Consider the following 18,117-nt stretch of genomic DNA (forward strand, 5'->3'; position numbering starts at 1 on the left):
AAAACAAGAAAATAGCTCATAACTTTATAAAAAATAACAAGATTTGGTAGGTTTTTAATTAAATATGGTATGTGTCAGATTTCTGGTGATTTCGTCTCATTTTGAGAGGAAATTGCTTTTTGTAAAATTTGGTAGGTTTTGATATTTTATAGAAAATATTTCTGTAAATTTTTTGTTGAACCAAACACAATTTACAGAAATCTCTAGAAAACTTTTAATTACAAATTTGCTATTGTTAGATGTTTTGAGAAAAGTTTTCTTAAAAAGTGTGCAACCAAACAGCCCCTTAGCTAATATTGTAAAATTTTATTTTAGCTGACCAATGACTAATCCTGTAAAATTTTATTCCATATATTTTTCTAATTCTGGTTTTGAGTTGTATTTGACAACCCCCAACACACAGCCAGAGTTTGGGGCCAAGGGTTTATATAAAAAAAAAAGAAGCCATTGGAAGCCGCCGCAACATCGTTTCATCTTTCTTTTTCGAGTCACTAAAACCCTCGAAAACACCTAACCCTAATTTTCGTCTTCTCCTCGATGGAGGCCCGATCCTTGGCGAATCCGAGTGAGTTTTCAGTATGCTCTTCAGGAATTTTAGCGCATTCGTTGGGGATTGTTGCGTTCAATTTTGAGCTCATTTGAGTTGTCTCTTCTTTAGATTCTGCTAAAAAGTTGGGAGCATTATATTAAGGTTTTTCATATGTTTAATACGGGAAGATTTTGTACCAAAAATTTGATCAGAGAGGTTTTATTTTTAACAACAATAAATTTAAAGGATAAAGGAGAACGACTTTTGGTGCGTTTATTATAGAATTTTTGCGCTCAATTTTTAGCTAATTTCCAGTAGCGCAACAGATTTAGGGCATAAAGGAGTAATATTTTTAGTGTTTTTTCCCCTTGGATTTTTGCTTTTAAATTTAGCCTATTTAGTACAGTTGTGTAGATTTTTAGAGCTGGAGTTATTTCTTGTTCAGGGTCCACTAAAATTTGGTGCGTTATGTTTCCATTATTATGCTTTAACAACAGAAACTTTCCCTTTTCTTACACTATTTCGACAAATTTAGGGCAAAGAAAATGGAGAAAATTGTGTCCTAACACTTTTAACTTCCAGCTTCACTGGGTTACCTAAACTACATTTTAAAAGTAAAGTGCTAAATTTTGTACCGAAATCTCCCCCAAAATCTTCCTACTCTTGGAAAACAAGAAAAGCCCTACCCTTTTCACCCTTATTTCAGTCTCAAGGCATAACAAAGAAATAAATATTTATTCTATACTTATTTCACGCTCTTCGCTTGATTTCAAGGGACACAAGACGAGTTCAAGTATAAAAGCAGGTTGCTGGAGTTTGCTCAGAGAGCATCGATTCCCTTACCGGTTTATCAAACATGTAATGAAGGATCTCTACATCGCCCATTGTTTAGGTCATCTGTCATTGTTGATGGGACGAAGTTTGTATCTCCGCATGTATTTCTGAGGCAAAAAGAAGCTGAGCAGAATGTAGCAAAACTCTCTCTCGATAGCGTTTTAAGTAAGATGAAGCTGGAAGGAATCTCACTGATTCCCGATGTACGGCACATATTCTTTTCTGTGCTCATATGAACTATTCGTGCACTATGTTCTCTCTCTTTAGATACTTGCTTTGGTAATATCTAAAGATGCCCAATTGCTATCTTGATTTATTATGAGGTCATGTAGTGCTTCATGTTTGGTAAAGTGGCAAACACGATCATTCATGAACCAAATTTCTGAAGTTTATGCAATTTCTATCTTCACATGGATTTCATTTCTAATTGTGTATGTTGGACGCATCTCTCGTTGTATCTAGGTTACTTTGTAAAATTGTAGAATAAACTACAAAGAGTGTCCATCATATACCTGCCAAGTATGACATCCAGTGTCCATCCGATATGGGTATGTCCTTCGTCTATCGGGGTGGTTTGTTTGAAAGCACTTTGATGTTTCTACAGATATATTGCACAGTAAAACAAGTAAAGATTCAATTGATCTGGGTAGATAATATGGTGCAAAATGACTAATCAGATTCCTAAGTATAGCATGTCAAGTTGATCACATAGGAGTAAACATTAAAAAAAAAGATTTCTCTCAAAGCTTCTGTTCAACAAATTGAGGAGAATTTGCTTGGGGGCATGGACATGTTGTAAACAGAAGCCAGATTGTGAACAACAAAGTGATTCTATGAGGGCAAGTTGATGATAAAAAGAAAGGAGCTTTGCTACAGGACCCAAAATATAGGACCAACAGGGGGGACATGTGAGGTGTCTTCCTCCTATTGCATAATGAGTCGGCTATCATTAATGATAGTCAACTCTTTATGCAATAGGAGAGGGACACCTCACATGTCCCCCCCTGTTGGTCCCATATTTTGGGTCCTTGGGGACTTTTTCAAAAGAAAGATATCATTGTTAGAACGCTGAATATAAATCCTTGGCATAGAGATCTCAAACAGACGAGCGGTTTGAATTGTTCATGTTTAGCTTAGTATTTAGGCTGAAATCATGCTAGACCCTTCTAGTTCTAGTTCATGTTTGTTGCTTAGTTAAGCTATATGAGTGATTGCGTGCACAACATATGCCATAAGGTTAGGTGCTATTTTAAATATAACTCAATACTGCCATTATGAAACAATATAAATATATACATTTTCTACTATAGCAAGTTTGTCATATTGGAATCAATTAACAATATGAACAAACCTTAGCAATTGTTTTTAGTGTAGTTACAGTTATTCTATCGGAAGCACACTGTAATATAAGTTATTTCATGAGTAAATAGGAAGAAAGTGTGCAAAAAGAATTCTTGGCACATCTTAAATATTATGCTTTCTCCAATGCATAGATTGAATATGATTGGTGTGAACATTAAAATGCTCAATCCAAGAGCAATCAGTGATGATGCACAGCTCGTAGTCAGCTTCTATTCAAGTAGCTTGATTTATTTTGTTCAAATTTATAAACAAGCTAAATTCAAATAGGGTTGACTTGCTTAAGGGCTCATTTGCACCCCCTTACATTCACATGACCAGAATTTCATATGCATTGTGATGTTCGGCACAAAACTAATTCTGAAACTGAACCTGAAACTTCTGAGTCAATTTGTTTTTTAAGAAGTTTCTTGAAAGTTGAAAGTGCATATAAAACATTATCCTGTATGTGAGTGATAGACAACATCATATATGATTGAGAGACAACAGTACCCTGGGCGTTACATCTCTCATAAGGTTGCACAATGCACATATACTCCGATAACTAATCTTCTTGTTAGAATTGGTCAGATCTCTTAGGTGCAAAATTAGATAGAAAGCCTGTCTTAAATGTTCTGAACACAATTATTCATCTGAAGGGGGTAGTTCCATGCTCTCTGTTACCATATTTAACTCAAGATGCAAATTTTGTATCTGGACAATGCTTCCATATTTAACTTGCTGTCTACATATTTATTGTAGCCAAGTGCTCTGGTGTGTGAGGCATACTGTCTTTTCTTTTCATTACATATTTAATCTACTTATTACTGCAAAACAGTTAAAAGCTTTTTTATATAATTTATGTAAACAATATCATTCATGAGGTCCATGGATTGAAGAAATGTTACTAGCAGTAGCGTACATAAACATGTTGCAGAGTTTCTCTACAACCAAGGGGACGTATAGGATTTTTAACCCTCGAACAGCATACATGTAATTGCGCATAATTGAAGCAGTTACATGCATTCTAGCCTGGGTATCTAGAAGGGGAAGAGTGCAGTAGGAGTTGTTGAATTCGCCTAGTTCCACATTGGGTCTCAGTATATCTAATTGCTTTATCAGATGCCTCGTAATCGATCAAAGCTGTCAAAACTGGAATCATTTTCAATTCCCTATTTCCTTTCATGCATAGACATTAAATCCAATCTTTCCTTAAATTACTTATCACTTTAAGTTCTTAACAAATAGATCCCTTATGCAACACTGAAGGCTGAAACCCAATGGATAAATAATAGAACTGTATGTTGGCACCATGTGCAGCGGATCTTGCAGGTTTCTCTGTTCTGTCATGTACCTCTTTCTACTATTGACAATCATTACCTTTTTTCATTATTTTCTGTCATTATGTTCTCTTTTTTCCTACTGAAATACAATATTGCTATCGGCCTTAGTAACATAGACATGTTATCCTCAGGAAAAAGTACGTGCTCTTGCTCCTCAAGCTTGTCACAGAATGTTAAGCGTTTTTTATGGATTGCTTCTCATGTTAGGCATGGCATCAAGAAGTTATAGCTACGACATCAGCCAAGCTATCAAGCAAACCCACATCCATGTTTCCCTTATAAACATTCAGTTACAAACATCTAGGGGTCTCCTTGGTAATTAAAGCTGTTTGGTTAGTTCAAATTTGAGGAAACAGTTGACCATTACATAAACTAATCATAAATAAAAGTCACCATAGGCAATGTTTTGATGGTTTTGTATTTTCCCTGCTCTCAAGTTAGCTATGAAATATAACGTTGGCTTCCTTTCAATTGCTGACAACTTCACTCAGTGTATCTTAACCAGTTTTTGTATTTTGTTACATACTTACATTAATTTCCCATCACTATGCCTCCGTTATTTATGGGTATTTAGAGAAATTAATCCTCTATCTTGCACGCTTTTCTTGTTAACTGAGATTATTCACCATAAGACTTTTACAATCTTTCATTTTCTCTTGACTCCAGGATACTACATTTTACAAGACTATCCTCCATGAGTATGCAGCCAAGATGAAAATAGAGCTGCCTAGATATACAACCTCCAAATCAGGGGCACACTTTTCAACATTTATTACTTCTGTGTTCTTTGACGGAAAAACTTATAAAGGTGTTCCAGCTAGGAGCAAAAGAGATGCTGAGCAGCTTGGAGCTCGCTCTGTTGTTGACTGGATATTAGGTTTGCTTCTCTCCTTGGTTGATTATGATTTGAACTTTGGAAATGGTAAAATTGGGTTCTAAGTATAACTGATTTGTGCTCCATCTATAATTCCAGGTAAATCTGATAGGAGCATTGTTATGGCTGAGATTATTAAGTCAAAGGGCAAATTCTTTGATGCATTTAGTAGTGGCAATGGTTCATTTGTGCCACATGATGATGATATGCCCTTGAAAACGACTCTTGATAATCAACATGGTTCTATTGTTGCCTCTGAAAAAGACATGCATGCTGGTTCAACTGCACCACAAAACAATATTGTTCTCTTAAATGCATCTTTTGCTAATCATCCTGGTCATAGCAATGGCAAGGAAAACAACATGCATGTTTTATCAAGAAGTAGTAACCTACCAGGTATTTTATATTCATATGTGTTGCTTTTGCTATTTCAAAATTTGAATTTGATGTGTTATCTTGGAAAGTTCCTGCAGGAGTTCACCCGACACTACCAGCCACGGTAGAAAATGCCAAAGAAAAAACTCGACAATGGAACAACCAACCTCAAGGCTCAACAAATGAACATCTCTACTATGCCACCAGTGAATCTTGCCCTCCACAGGTAATTGTAGTTAAAATCGCAGACCTATCAGATGGTCCAGCAATAGTTTCAGGAACCAAAATCCCAACAGCAGCGGAAAGCGCTTCTGCAAGAACAAAAAGGGTGGCGCTTTCAAGAAAAATATACACTATTTTTGTCATCACTATGATCACGTTATTTTGTGGTTTGTTCTTGCTAACTTTGGTTATTCTATCTTTCAGACTTTCACAAGCTCATTTTCTCTCTGCTCCAGGATAATATATTTTGCAAATCTATCCTCTATGAGTATGCAGCTAAGATGAGAATGGGGCTGCCAACATATACAACTTCCCAGTTAGCGGGGCTGTTTCCGACATTTATTTCTTCTGTTGTCTTTGACGGGAAAATGTATGTAGGTGGTCCTGGAAGGAGCAAAAAAGAGGCTGAACAGTTTGGAGCTCGCACTGTTATTGACCATATATTGGGTTTGTTCCTCTCATTAGTTGATTAAGAGATGAGCTGAGAATTTTGGTAAAATTAACTTCTGAAAAAAGCTGATTAGTGTCCCATCTATGATTGCAGGTGAATCTGATATGAGCACTGTTATGACTGAGGTTATTAAGTCAAAGGGCATACTAGTTGATGCATTTAACAGGGGTAGTGGTCAAATTGTGCCGCAGGACGATAATATGCCCTTGAAACTAACTCTTGATAACCACTCTGGTTATACTGCTTTGTTTGAAAATGGCATGCATGTTTTACCAACAAATGACAATCTCCCAGGTAATTTGTATTCATATGTTTTGCTTGTCATGGTTTTGCTAATGCTGCAATAACAAATTTTCCTGTTTAATACATTTTGATTAAAATTAGTGAAATGGCTGATGTAGAAAGTCAAATAACAAAGTAGCACATGTTTGTGCCCTGTTGGGAAAAATATGTGCTAAACTGTTAAATTACATTTTCCATCCGCTACTTCTAAATTTTTACTTGATGTGTTATCTTGAAAAGTTCCTGCAGCAGATCACTCTATACTACCAACTATAGAAAACCCCAAAGGAAAAACTGTCAGAAAGAACAGTCAACCCGAGGGCCCAACAAGTGGACATCTCGGCCGTGTCTCCAATAATTCTTCCCCTGCACAGGTAATTGGAGTTGAAACAGAGGTTGTGTCAGATGATCAAGCAAGGCTGTCAGGTCACATGCAGATCCCAGGTCCCAGCAACAGCAAGAAACGCTCCCGCAAGAACAAAAAACACGGTGCTTCCAAGATAATGCGAACCCTTCCTTAAGAGAACAAACAGGACTATGGTTCCAATAAAATGCTATAGGACAAATGGTAAGTAATTAATAGTCCTATACTAAGATTGCTTTATATATATTTATTCTTCCATCTTTTATTGTTCTACAACACACACACACACACACAAAGGGCAAAATACAATTTAATTTCTGTTTTTGTCTGCCATTTTGTTAAAAAATAATATGCTATTGTTATTGATTCTATACTAAGTAAATGGTGCTCTATTCCTATTCAAAAGCTCCTAGTTTTATGAACAAATTACTTTTCGTATCTTTTCTGACATTTTATTCCGTTTCTCTATATATGCACAGTTAAATTCTTTATTTATTCGTTTTAAGTTAGATCACGCTTTCTCTTGTTTGATTGATGCTCTGATCTTTTACTCCATTTCATTCTTAGTGAGTGTATTTTAAGTTTTCACTTTAATTTAAGCCCTTGCAGAAAATATGCTTGTTTCTGGTTGTGTGTTTCTACTGCAATTTGAGTGAAGTTCTTGTGTGTGCATCAACAGAAGAATTTATATGCTTGTATTAGATGTTCATCAGAAAAACCTAGTGGTATATACAATATCTCTAGTTGCCTGTGTAAGCACTATGACTTCTTTAACCCATCATTTGAATCGAACAATTTTTTTTAACTACAGTTTTTCTTGTCTTATGCAAATCATTAGCTGTTTCACTTCCATCCAAATAAGTGTGTAATATTTTGACCAAACTAGCTATCAAACTCCTCAAATTATATTAAACATTAGCATCCATCTATTCCAAGGCCCTCCCTTTGATAAATTGGACTCTGTACAACTTTAATGATAATGAACAAAGAGTCCTGGTTACCTTTATAGGAAGTTCATAGGGATGTTAATTTATTTTACTCTTGTCAACTAATATTTTGATTAAACAAATGGGCATGAAATTAGAGAGTTTCTTTATTCTACCATGCCTTCCCTTTGCAATAAAAAATTCTTCGGAACATTTATTTCCTCTTGGACATTAGTATGAAAACATGCAGACTGACCAATTGTAGTTCATTGTTAGAGTATAAAATTATAACCCCTAAATTGTCACAACTTGAGAGTTTTGGTGTAGCAGTAGGGTCCTTTGAGGTATTAGAGCAACCAGGTTCAAAGCTGGTCATGAATTTAAAATGGACATTAAAAGAACTGATATCGTTGTGTTAAGTCCATGTTTCTGTTCAAAGCTCAACCAGCGGGGGCATCTTAGAGTTAAAAAAAAAAAAAAAAAAATCCCGTATGAGGTTTTTAGGTGGGGCATCTTAGAGTTAAAAAAAAAAAAAAAAAAATCCCGTATGAGGTTTTTAGGTATCGAGGGGTCCATTGACATTCATCGAAGAATCTCCTATTGGTATCTGTAGTATTTGTTTTTCTTAATGAGGTGTGTTCTTCTTACAATGCCAACTTATACAGACAAATAAGTTAACCACATAGTTGGAAGTCGCTAATTTTTTCCTCTTACTTTTCCAGATTCAGTTTTGGAATGCCAAGGAAAGCTTTTAAGCTCTGCTTCAGCTGTAAGTTGTTGACATGATGCATGTGTTGTTTTACATATGAAAAAAGTTGTATCCTGATCCTAGCTGCTTTAATTAGATTATGACCAGCTTTAATATCTTATTAACCCCATGCAACATGTTACCAGTATGCAGTATAATTATCAAGTTAGCTATATCGTTGCTGTTCCCAATATCCAACGAACTTATGTAAACGACATTCAACTGTCACTGGCTGGTGTTCTCTATTCTTGTATGATATAAATTATCCTTAGTTTTCATCTCAGGTTCATTGTTCTGTTGGCTGGAGTTTCTTTTTACTGGATGAGCTTGTTTTCTTTGAATCTTGCTAAATCTTTGCTTGTTATTTGGAGTATGGAATTCTTTTATAGTCATCCTACATTTACACTGATATGTCGGTTATACCTCTTATGTTCCTCATGTTTCGTTACTTCGATATTGGCTGAGTTCAACCCCTTTGTTGTCTTTCTCAACAACACTTAATTCATGTGACTTGAACTTGAAGATGCACGTAGCATCTCCAACCATTTGCCTTGTGAAACATGAATTCTTTATATGTATGTTAAAAAAATTGTGAATGCTAAGTTTTTAGGGGGCATGGATTGATTTTACCCTTGGTTCGTGATACGTTCAGTTTTACGAAGGTCCTGATACTATATCAAAACTCCAAATTTGTGGTGAGTTTGGGGGTTATACTCTCATACTCTCCATGCATGGCTCTAATAACAAACATTTCTAAAAACCGGCAAAATGGGTGTAACCCATATTTACTTTTTACATCTCATATTTCCGACGATGCCCTCTTATTCGCTCCTAACAACCAACAGTAACAAAACGGGTGTAACCCATCTTTATTTTTTACGCCTCATATTTCCAGCAATACCGTCTTAGAGCTTCTCCAACCGAACTTCATCCCATCAATTTGACGCAAAAAAAGTTACTATTTCTCCTCCAAGAGCTACAGTGCTGCGCCAGATTTGGCGCAGCACTGTAGCTTTGGCGCAGTGATATATATTTTTTTTTTAGGCCATGGAGTTTATTATTTTGTTGGTTTTTAATGTTTCTCTTTTTATTCATGATCAAAATATTTCATGGTAGCTTTTATTTTTTTAATTATTTTGATATGAACTATTATAATAAAATTAGATTATAAAATAATTATTAAAATAAAATTCAACAATGGAAAAAATAGATAGTTTAATCCAAACACTTAAAATTTTATAATACTAGAACCAAATAGAACATTGAACATAAACTAGAACAACATTGGAAATTAACACTAATTGCAATACATTAAAATTAAAGGAAAATAGAACATTGAACATAAACTAAAACAACATTTCAGTATTCTAGGAAATTATCATCAGAAGGACGAAGATGCTCGAAATATTGGGCAAAAGTACCAGAACCGGTATTTTGAGATCCTTCACCTTGTTTAGTTCTTTTATGCATAATTCTTGATTGTTCTTGTACAAGAAACTCATGTAGTTTTGGATCAGTTACTTGTGTCAAATCTTTCAGTAAAATTAAATTTTCTTCTCGTAATTCTTCCACGTCCACTTTTTTGGCTGCAGTTTGAGCTCGTAACATTTGGATTTCATAATTTAGTTGCCTATCAGCATTATTTTTTTCCATAATTGCAAGCATTTTTTGATTCTCTTCTTTCATATACTCCATAAACTTAGAACTTTCTTCATCATTTCTCTTTTTAAATTTTGCTTTCCGTACCCCTATAGGTCTTTCAGAAGTACCACCAAAATCATTGTCATTCATATTAAAATCGAATGAAGCCAGTCCAGGAGATGCTTGTGTGGGAGAGTCTGAAGTGGGAGAGTACTCTGATTGTGATGATGCAAAGTTACCATGTTGCATACGTCCCACTTGAATTCCAGCATTAACATCTGCAAATTTTTCGATATCTTTCAAGATGGGCCATACATGATCGAATTTGAATCCCTTCTTATAATTCTTATCCTGAGCAAACAACACTTTAGCCCGATTGAACTGCAAAATGATATAAATATATAAAATTAAAATTCAATCATAAATTAAATCTCAAAAATATTTGTAACAAATAACACTTACAATATCTTGTTCAGAAGCACCGCTTGGATTTAAATTTTCAACCTGTCTTACACATCCCCTCATCTTGCCAATTGCAGTTAACAGAGTTTGCATTCGACATTGCAAAGATCTTCTGGGTCGAACTTGAGTGATAAAAGCAGGCATTGAGCTATGATAATCACTCTCAACTCGAGACCAAAATTGATCCTTAGATTGGTTTATACCTATGATCGGATTTTGGGAAATGTCAAGATATACATGGCAGAGGTGGCATTTGTGTATGAAGAACTTCGTTGATTTGAAGTCATCTATAACACAAATGAAGAAGATGTATGTTTCTTGAAGTATGATATGTTATTTATAGATGAAAAATGAAAGTGACAACATTTCAAAGAAAAGACATATCAATGACAACATATCAACTTCAAACACTTCATGACAACATATCAAAGAAAAGACACATCAATGACAACATATCAACTTCTATCACACATCAATGACAACATATCAACTTCTATCACACATCAATGACAACATATCAACTTCTATCACTTCATGACGACATTTCAAAGAAAAGACACCTCAATGACAACATATCAACTTCAAACAATTCATGACAACATATCAAAGAAAAGACACATCAATGACAACATATCAACTTCAAACAGACAACATATCAACTTCAAACACTTCATGACAACATTTCAAAGAAAAGACACATCAATGACAACATATCAACTTCTAGCACTTCATGATAACTCTTCATGACAACATTTCAACTTCCAACACTTCCCGTTTATCATCTCCATCTATTATAAAAGCTCATATTGATGAGTTTGCTAAAATCATAAACCTTTATTTTCAAAAAAAATGAATTTTAACAATAGAGATCCTTCTAATTTGTCATCATCATTTTCTGATAATGAAATTGAAGATGAACAATTGATAGATGATATTGAAGCGATTGATGCAGAAAGGGAAGCGGTGTTTCGCATCAGGAACAACAACAATCTTCTCATGGCTTACTATATCAATCAACAAAACAACCAAGTAATTCGTGGAGGCTCAATTCCTGGTCATATAGTGATCAACCGTGATCGAGAAAATGCTGATCGTAATCTGTTCAACGACTACTTCTCTGAGAATCCGCGATATAATGATTCGATGTTCCGCCGACGATTTCGAATGTCTCGAGATTTATTCCTTCGCATTGTTAACGCCATAAAAGCTCACGACACTTACTTTATACAGCAAAGGGATGGGGTCGGTAGACTTGGATTGTCTACGCTTCAAAAAATTACAGCTGTGTTCCGAATGTTGGCATATGGTCTACCAGCGGATGCTACTGATGAATACATTAAAATAGGAGAGTCGACAGCAATCGAAAGTTTTAAGAGATTTTGTCGTGCTGTTGTGGAGGTTTTTGCAGAACAATATCTGAGATCGCCTAACACTAATGACATTGCCAGACTACTACATATTGCTAAACAACGAGGTTTTCCAGGAATGTTGGGCAGTCTAGATTGCATGCATTGGAAATGGAAAAATTGTCCAACGGCTTGGGCGGGCCAATACGCAGGTCGTAGTTGATCCCCAACTATTATTCTGGAGGCCGTAGCTGATTATGATCTTTGGATATGGCATGCATATTTTGGTTTGCCAGGTTCCAATAATGACATTAATGTTTTAGAGGCATCTCATCTTTTTGCAAAACTCGCTGAAGGTATTGCTCCTCCTGCTCATTATGTCATTCAAGGTAAACATTATAACATGGGTTACTATTTAGCTGATGGTATATATCCAAAATGGTCTACTCTTGTACAAACAATTCATGATCCTCGTGGTCCAAAAAAAAAGTTGTTTGCAATGAAGCAAGAAGGATGCAGAAAAGATGTAGAACGTGCATTCGGAGTACTCCAATCTCGATTTGCAATTGTGTCAGGACCAGCTCGTTTTTGGAAAAAAGAAGTATTACATGATATCATGACTGCGTGCATTATTATGCACAACATGATAATTGAGGATGAACGTGATCTTAATGCTACAATTGAAAATTGGAAGGAAGCACCAGTTCCGGACGTAGAGATGGTTGTAGATGAAAATGCTCGGTTTGAAGGATTTCTGGCTCGTCATCGACAAATCAAGAATAAAGAAGCTCATATTGCACTTCGAGATGCATTAATTGATCATTTGTGGGATGAATATACTAATTCGGAGACTTAGAATTTTATCAATATGGACCGTGTCTTTGTGTTTTATTTTATGTTAAATGTAATGCCTTTTATTTTTATTTTATTTTTTGCTTGCAAGTGTGATGTTTTCTTTTGTGATGTTAAATGTAATCTTTAGTTGAAGTTATGAAAGTAATATTTTAATTTGATTTAGCATTTAATTTTTATATTTTTATTTTATTCATAAAATATATTATTATAATTAATTATATGTATTATATAATTATATAATTATATAATTTGTTAAATATTTTTAATTTCAAAAAATGTTAAAAGATAAGAATAATAAGAGGAATATTCCAATTTGGTGTAACATTTGGTGTAATGGGTTGGAGATGGAATAGTAATTTGGTGTAAAAACTACACCAATTTGGTGTAAAAACTACACCATTTTGAGTTTTATGGTTGGAGATGCTCTTAATGGCTCCCATCAAAGAGCAGACCTTACAGGTTCGGGGGCAAAACCGTCCATCACAATCTTCCTCACCTCCCTATGAAACGCAACCACTGCCTCGCGAGGCAATGAAACCAGAGCCAGCAGCCCCTCCCGGTCATCTTCCTCTCTCCTGTACCCCACCAAGGACGTCACCATCCCTGGCACAGCCCCAGTGCCAGCCCTCGCGGGCCCACCGTAGATCCCTAGACCCCACCCAAAGTCCACATCAGCAAACCTCAACCTGCTCATGTCAGATACCACCAACGCCGCCAGCCCGCTGCAGAACCCCCTCCTCCCGTTGACCTCGATAAAGTCAACCGTTGATGACCTGTACTCGTCGTTTGACGTGACGCTTTAATGGCTGCGATTTGATTGCGGCTTGTCTTCAACGGTGTCCGAGGAGGTCGCTGGCGTCCGGTTATGCCGCACGGGAAGACCACAGCGCGCACCATATGTTAGGTCGCTGGGAGACGGGGCGGTGCGGGACGAGTGTCACTGGGAAGAGGAGGCGGGTGGTCCCACAAGACTGAGGGCATGGGTCCGGGCTCTCCTCAGAGACAGGCGGCGACAGAATCTAAGGTGGGGTCCAGAGGCGTTCCTGCCGCTTGAGGGATGCCACGTCAGTGCGTCCCCGAGGCGGTCTGCCGCTTGAGGGACGTCCGTCGGTGCGCGGAGAAGATACGGAAGTCTGAGTAAGCTGGCGGAAGTCGAGTTCAGTCGGAGGCGATGGAAGTGGAGTTACATTGTCCACTTGGTCATATTCCGGATGTGTGTAAGTGACATTCGGAGGTGATCGTGGAGCGAGGATTTCACGGGACCACGCAGGAATGATCGACGGCGAAGTGAGGGTGGGGTTGCGGGCGAGTTCGGCGACCGCGGTTATGAATTGGTGCGCGCCGAAACCGTCGCAAATACAGTGGTTGAAGGTGTAAGCGAGTATAAAGCCACCGCATGCAAGTCGAGTCACCTGAAAATGACACAGGTGGAGTCACACGAAGTCCAATAAATTCATGGGCCGGGCCCCAATGCAATGTACTAGTACCTGAACCCTAAGCAAAGGAGAGTTTATGATTGAGTTACATCCCCAAACATCGTTCACTAGAAATCGATCCAAATGTCGAAATGGGGGTCGGATGCCCCCGTTGGCTTTGCGTAGCAGTTCGATCGTAACGTCTGCATCCGCGTCTCTATAAACCATGCCCTCTCCGGTGCACTCTACCACTAGCTTTTCCTTCCCTCCGTTCCTCAGCCGCCCCGCTAACGGATAATAGTGAATCAGAGCCCGAGACAGAGCTTGATGTATAATTGGCCCAGGGTCACAGCCTGGCCCATTTTGAGGCCTGCGATAGACATGGATGAACGGAATGTGATTACGGAGGCCCATTTGGTCATCGATGTTCGATAAGTACTTGAATTCATGAGGCGTCGGAGTCTCCGGAGCGACGAGCGTTGGCTGGCCGATCGTGACGGAAAAGTCTGACGTAGCCATTTTTATTAGTTTCTATGATGATTGGAATTGTAATGAGGACTTTGATGACGGAAAAGTCTGACGTAGCCATTTTTATTAGTTTCTATGATGATTGGAATTGTAATGAGGACTTTGATGGAATGTTAGCTTTATATGTATGGTGATATTAGTTTCTATGATGATTGGAATTGTAATGAGGACTTTGATGGAATGTTAGCTTTATATGTATGGTGACATATGAGGAATTATGAGACGGAACCTAGCCAGGCTCATGTTGAGGTTCGCAAGTTTTTCAGTTTGAGGGGTGTTTTTGTAAAAATATAGGTTAATCTCGTGACTTGTTCTCTCATTTGGTGACGTCGCGGTCTAGTCCACGTTGGATATTATCAATGAAACCGCGGGTGCTCAGTTGGTATTTGGACAGTTAAAAGACTAAAATACCCTTAACTTGGATTTGGGGATTTCAGCTTTAACAGAATCGGGAATCTTATACGTTTCTGTTATGAACAGCTTAACGAAAAGGGGTACTGGGCCGAAGAGGGTAACGTGTAAAGGTTATTACAATAATTCCATTGTAAGCTTTTCTTCATTCTTTCTTTTTTAATTTTCTTTTTATTTTGCAATTATATATATATATATTTGGGGATTTCAGCTTTAACAGAATCGGGAATCTTATACGTTTCTGTTATGAACAGCTTAACGAAAAGGGGTACTGGGCCGAAGAGGGTAACGTGTAAAGGTTATTACAATAATTCCATTGTAAGCTTTTCTTCATTCTTTCTTTTTTAATTTTCTTTTTATCTTGCAATTATATATATATATATATATAATGAACAGCTTAACGAAAAGGGGTACTGGGCCGAAGAGGGTAACGTGTAAAGGTTATTACAATAATTCCATTGTAAGCTTTTCTTCATTCTTTCTTTTTTATTTTTCTTTTTATTTTGCAATTATATATATATATAATATATAGGTATTATATATATATAATATTATATATATATATTATATATATATATATTATATATATATATATTAATATATTAAAGAGAGAGAGGAGAGAAGAGAGAGAGAGATATTAATGAGTATCCTTGTCATAGGAGGATTTCCTCCTGTGACGCCTTCTAAAATCACATGATAAGCGACATTGTGGATGATCCGCTTCTTGCTTGAACTTGATCTACATATTCTAAACCTCAACACACCAAGTTTGAGGTGAACCCGTCGTCGTTTTGACCTTCATCCACTCGTATCAATTTTAACGTTGAATGAATAGAACTTTTCACATTGCTCGATGGAGGGTAAACGACGACGGATTCACCTCAAACTTGGTGTGTTGGGTTTTAAGGAATATGCAGATAAGTCTTCAACGGAGCGGATCATCCTAATGTCGCCTCAATCATGTGATTTTAGATGCGTCAATGAGAAATGCCTCCTCATGACAAGGCATTACTCCCATTAATCTCATATATAAACTATATATACTTATATATATATATATATATATATATATATATATATATAACTTAATCTCCATATATATATATATATATTATATATTATCTATATATTATATTATATATATAAATATATATATATATTAAATCTCATATATATAATATTATATACTATATATATATTATATATAATATATAATAATATATATATTATATATATATATTATTATATATATATTATATATTATATATATATATATATATTAATGGGTAATCCTTGTCATAGCGAGGGATTTCTCTATGACGCTCTAAAATCACATGATTTGAGACGATATTATGGATGATCCGCTTCCGTTGAACTTGATCTACATATTCTAAACCCCACACACCAAGTTTGGGTGAACCCAGTCGTCGTTTGACGCCTTCATCCACTTCGTATCTCAATTTTACGGTTTTGAATGAATAGAACTTTTCACATGCTCGATGAGTGTTCAAACGACGACGGATTCATCCAAACTTTGGTGTGTTTGGCGTTTTAGAAATATCTGTGATACAAGTTCAACGGAGCCGGATCATCCATAATGTCGCTCAATTCATGTGATTTTAGAGACGTCAATGATGGAAATCCCCTCCGTATGACAAGGTATACCCATTAATCTCATATATATATATATATATATATATATATATATATATATATATTATATATATTATTAATATATTATTATATATATTATATATATATATATGTGTATGCTTGGTACCAAGCATAAAATTTGATATTGGTAGTGAGGTGTCACTTTCCCATTCCTCATTACATATCCAACTTCTCCCCAACCCTATGGTGTGGGCCGATTTCAATGAGTGGATGAGGAAGGACAACCACTACCAAGCACCATTTTGTGCTTGGTAACCAGCATACCCATTTCCTCTCTTCTCTCTCTCTCTCTCTTCTCTAATATATATATATATATATATATTATATAACTATATATATATTATATATATATATTATATATATATATATATATATATATATTATATGAGCATATGGTATGCTTGGTACCAAGCCCACAAAAAGTTATGCTTGGTAGTGATGTGTCACATCCCCCGCCACTCATTTCAAATATGTGACCACATTCACATGGGCGGGGATAGTGAAGTGGATGAGGATGTGCCACACTCACTACCATAGCACAAAATTTGTGATTGTAAAGCATACCCATTTTTCTATATATATATATACTATATATATATATATATATATATTATATATATATATAATTATATATATAATATATATATGAGCAAATATGGGTATGCTTGACAAGCACAAAAAGTTGTGCTTGGTAGCGAGATGTCAAATTCCCCTCCACTCATTCAAAATATTGGGAACAAATTCACATGAGTTAGTGAGTGGATGAGGATGTGACACATTACTACCAAGCACGAAAAATTTGGTTTGGTACCAAGCATACACATATTTCTCTGTTCTCTCTCCTCTCTCTCCTCTCTCTATAATATATATATATATATTATATAATATATATATTATATATATATATATATATATATAGTTATATATATTGATTTGGTTATATAGCTGTACAAAAAATTGAATCTACCAAAGACCGAAATAATAGTAAAATAGTGAAGAAGAGGTAGAATCTTAAGGGACATCCTTGTGTTAAAATTTTAAATCTTGTTACCAGAGTACTAGAGTGGGTATAACTGTTAGGGCATGCAAATCAAACAGTTCGATTCGATTAATTTTGATAAATTTTAGTTAAATTGAACCAAATCATCCTAGATTCGAGACCGAACAATTGGGTTCGGTTCAGTTTGTTCTATTTGTTCTTGGACCTACTTAAAAAAAATTAGATATTTTCACTCAAAATAATGATGTGAATAAAGGGATTCATTAAGGAAAAATGCATATCAAAGGATGAGTGTACGATATGGATATCCATTACAATAATAAATCAATAGGAAAGCTAATTTCTAATACAAAACTGCCTAATTATCTTTATTAGTTCAATGCCCAATTCAATTCCAACCCTGTTAATTTTGGGTTACTCTCGGGGTTTATTTAAGTTGATACGTTCATTGTTAAACCTTAATTTTCTCAAATTTCTTCAATGGCTGAAAAAAGCCAAT

General features: G+C 35.9%; 3 protein-coding genes and 1 pseudogene across 5 annotated transcripts; 2 read left to right on the forward strand and 2 right to left on the reverse strand.

The window, feature by feature from the left end:
* On the forward strand, nt 421-8,627 carry LOC109829033. Of its 3 annotated transcripts, none has more exons than XM_020396081.1 (9): nt 421-565; nt 1,304-1,566; nt 4,711-4,921; nt 5,018-5,314; nt 5,383-5,519; nt 5,752-5,962; nt 6,060-6,260; nt 6,489-6,816; nt 8,261-8,627. In XM_020396081.1, the coding sequence occupies exons 1-8, from the start codon at nt 538-540 to the stop codon at nt 6,767-6,769; spliced, it is 1,629 nt and encodes a 542-aa protein (XP_020251670.1). In that variant the 5' UTR covers nt 421-537; the 3' UTR covers nt 6,770-6,816; nt 8,261-8,627. The 3 variants fall into 3 exon arrangements, with proteins under 3 accessions (XP_020251670.1, XP_020251671.1, XP_020251672.1); XM_020396082.1 differs by having other exon boundaries at nt 5,392-5,519; XM_020396083.1 differs by lacking the exon at nt 421-565 and having other exon boundaries at nt 1,394-1,528.
* LOC109843902 lies at nt 9,455-10,877 on the reverse strand. The gene is made up of 2 exons (XM_020412871.1): nt 10,390-10,877; nt 9,455-10,308 (listed from the first exon to the last, which is right to left on the reverse strand). The coding sequence occupies exons 1-2, from the start codon at nt 10,531-10,533 to the stop codon at nt 9,646-9,648; spliced, it is 807 nt and encodes a 268-aa protein (XP_020268460.1). The 5' UTR covers nt 10,534-10,877; the 3' UTR covers nt 9,455-9,645.
* LOC109839539 lies at nt 11,239-12,619 on the forward strand (annotated as a pseudogene).
* Nucleotides 13,028-14,524, reverse strand: LOC109839550 (benzyl alcohol O-benzoyltransferase-like). The gene is made up of 2 exons (XM_020408028.1): nt 14,028-14,524; nt 13,028-13,363 (listed from the first exon to the last, which is right to left on the reverse strand). The coding sequence occupies exons 1-2, from the start codon at nt 14,522-14,524 to the stop codon at nt 13,030-13,032; spliced, it is 831 nt and encodes a 276-aa protein (XP_020263617.1). The 3' UTR covers nt 13,028-13,029.

The sequence above is a fragment of the Asparagus officinalis genome, chromosome 1, assembly GCF_001876935.1.
Source record: "Asparagus officinalis chromosome 1, Aspof.V1, whole genome shotgun sequence".
Lineage (NCBI taxonomy): Eukaryota > Viridiplantae > Streptophyta > Magnoliopsida > Asparagales > Asparagaceae > Asparagus > Asparagus officinalis.

What these genes read in the sequence shown, in the direction of transcription:
- LOC109829033 (XM_020396081.1), top strand. Translation starts at nt 538, where the DNA reads ATGGAGGCCCGATCCTTGGCGAATCCGA. An exon ending in TGTTGTTGACTGGATATTAG is followed by an intron (nt 4,922 to 5,017) that starts GTTTGCTTCTCT and finishes CTATAATTCCAG; the next exon opens with GTAAATCTGATAGGAGCATT. An exon ending in AACAAATGACAATCTCCCAG is followed by an intron (nt 6,261 to 6,488) that starts GTAATTTGTATT and finishes TATCTTGAAAAG; the next exon opens with TTCCTGCAGCAGATCACTCT.
- LOC109843902 (XM_020412871.1), bottom strand. Translation starts at nt 10,533, where the DNA reads ATGCCTGCTTTTATCACTCAAGTTCGACCCAGAAGATCTTTGCAATGT. An exon ending in GTGCTTCTGAACAAGATATT is followed by an intron (nt 10,309 to 10,389) that starts GTAAGTGTTATT and finishes ATCATTTTGCAG; the next exon opens with TTCAATCGGGCTAAAGTGTT.
- LOC109839550 (XM_020408028.1), bottom strand. Translation starts at nt 14,524, where the DNA reads ATGGCTACGTCAGACTTTTCCGTCACGATCGGCCAGCCAACGCTCGTC. An exon ending in ATGAATTTATTGGACTTCGT is followed by an intron (nt 13,364 to 14,027) that starts GTGACTCCACCT and finishes CGACGAGTACAG; the next exon opens with GTCATCAACGGTTGACTTTA.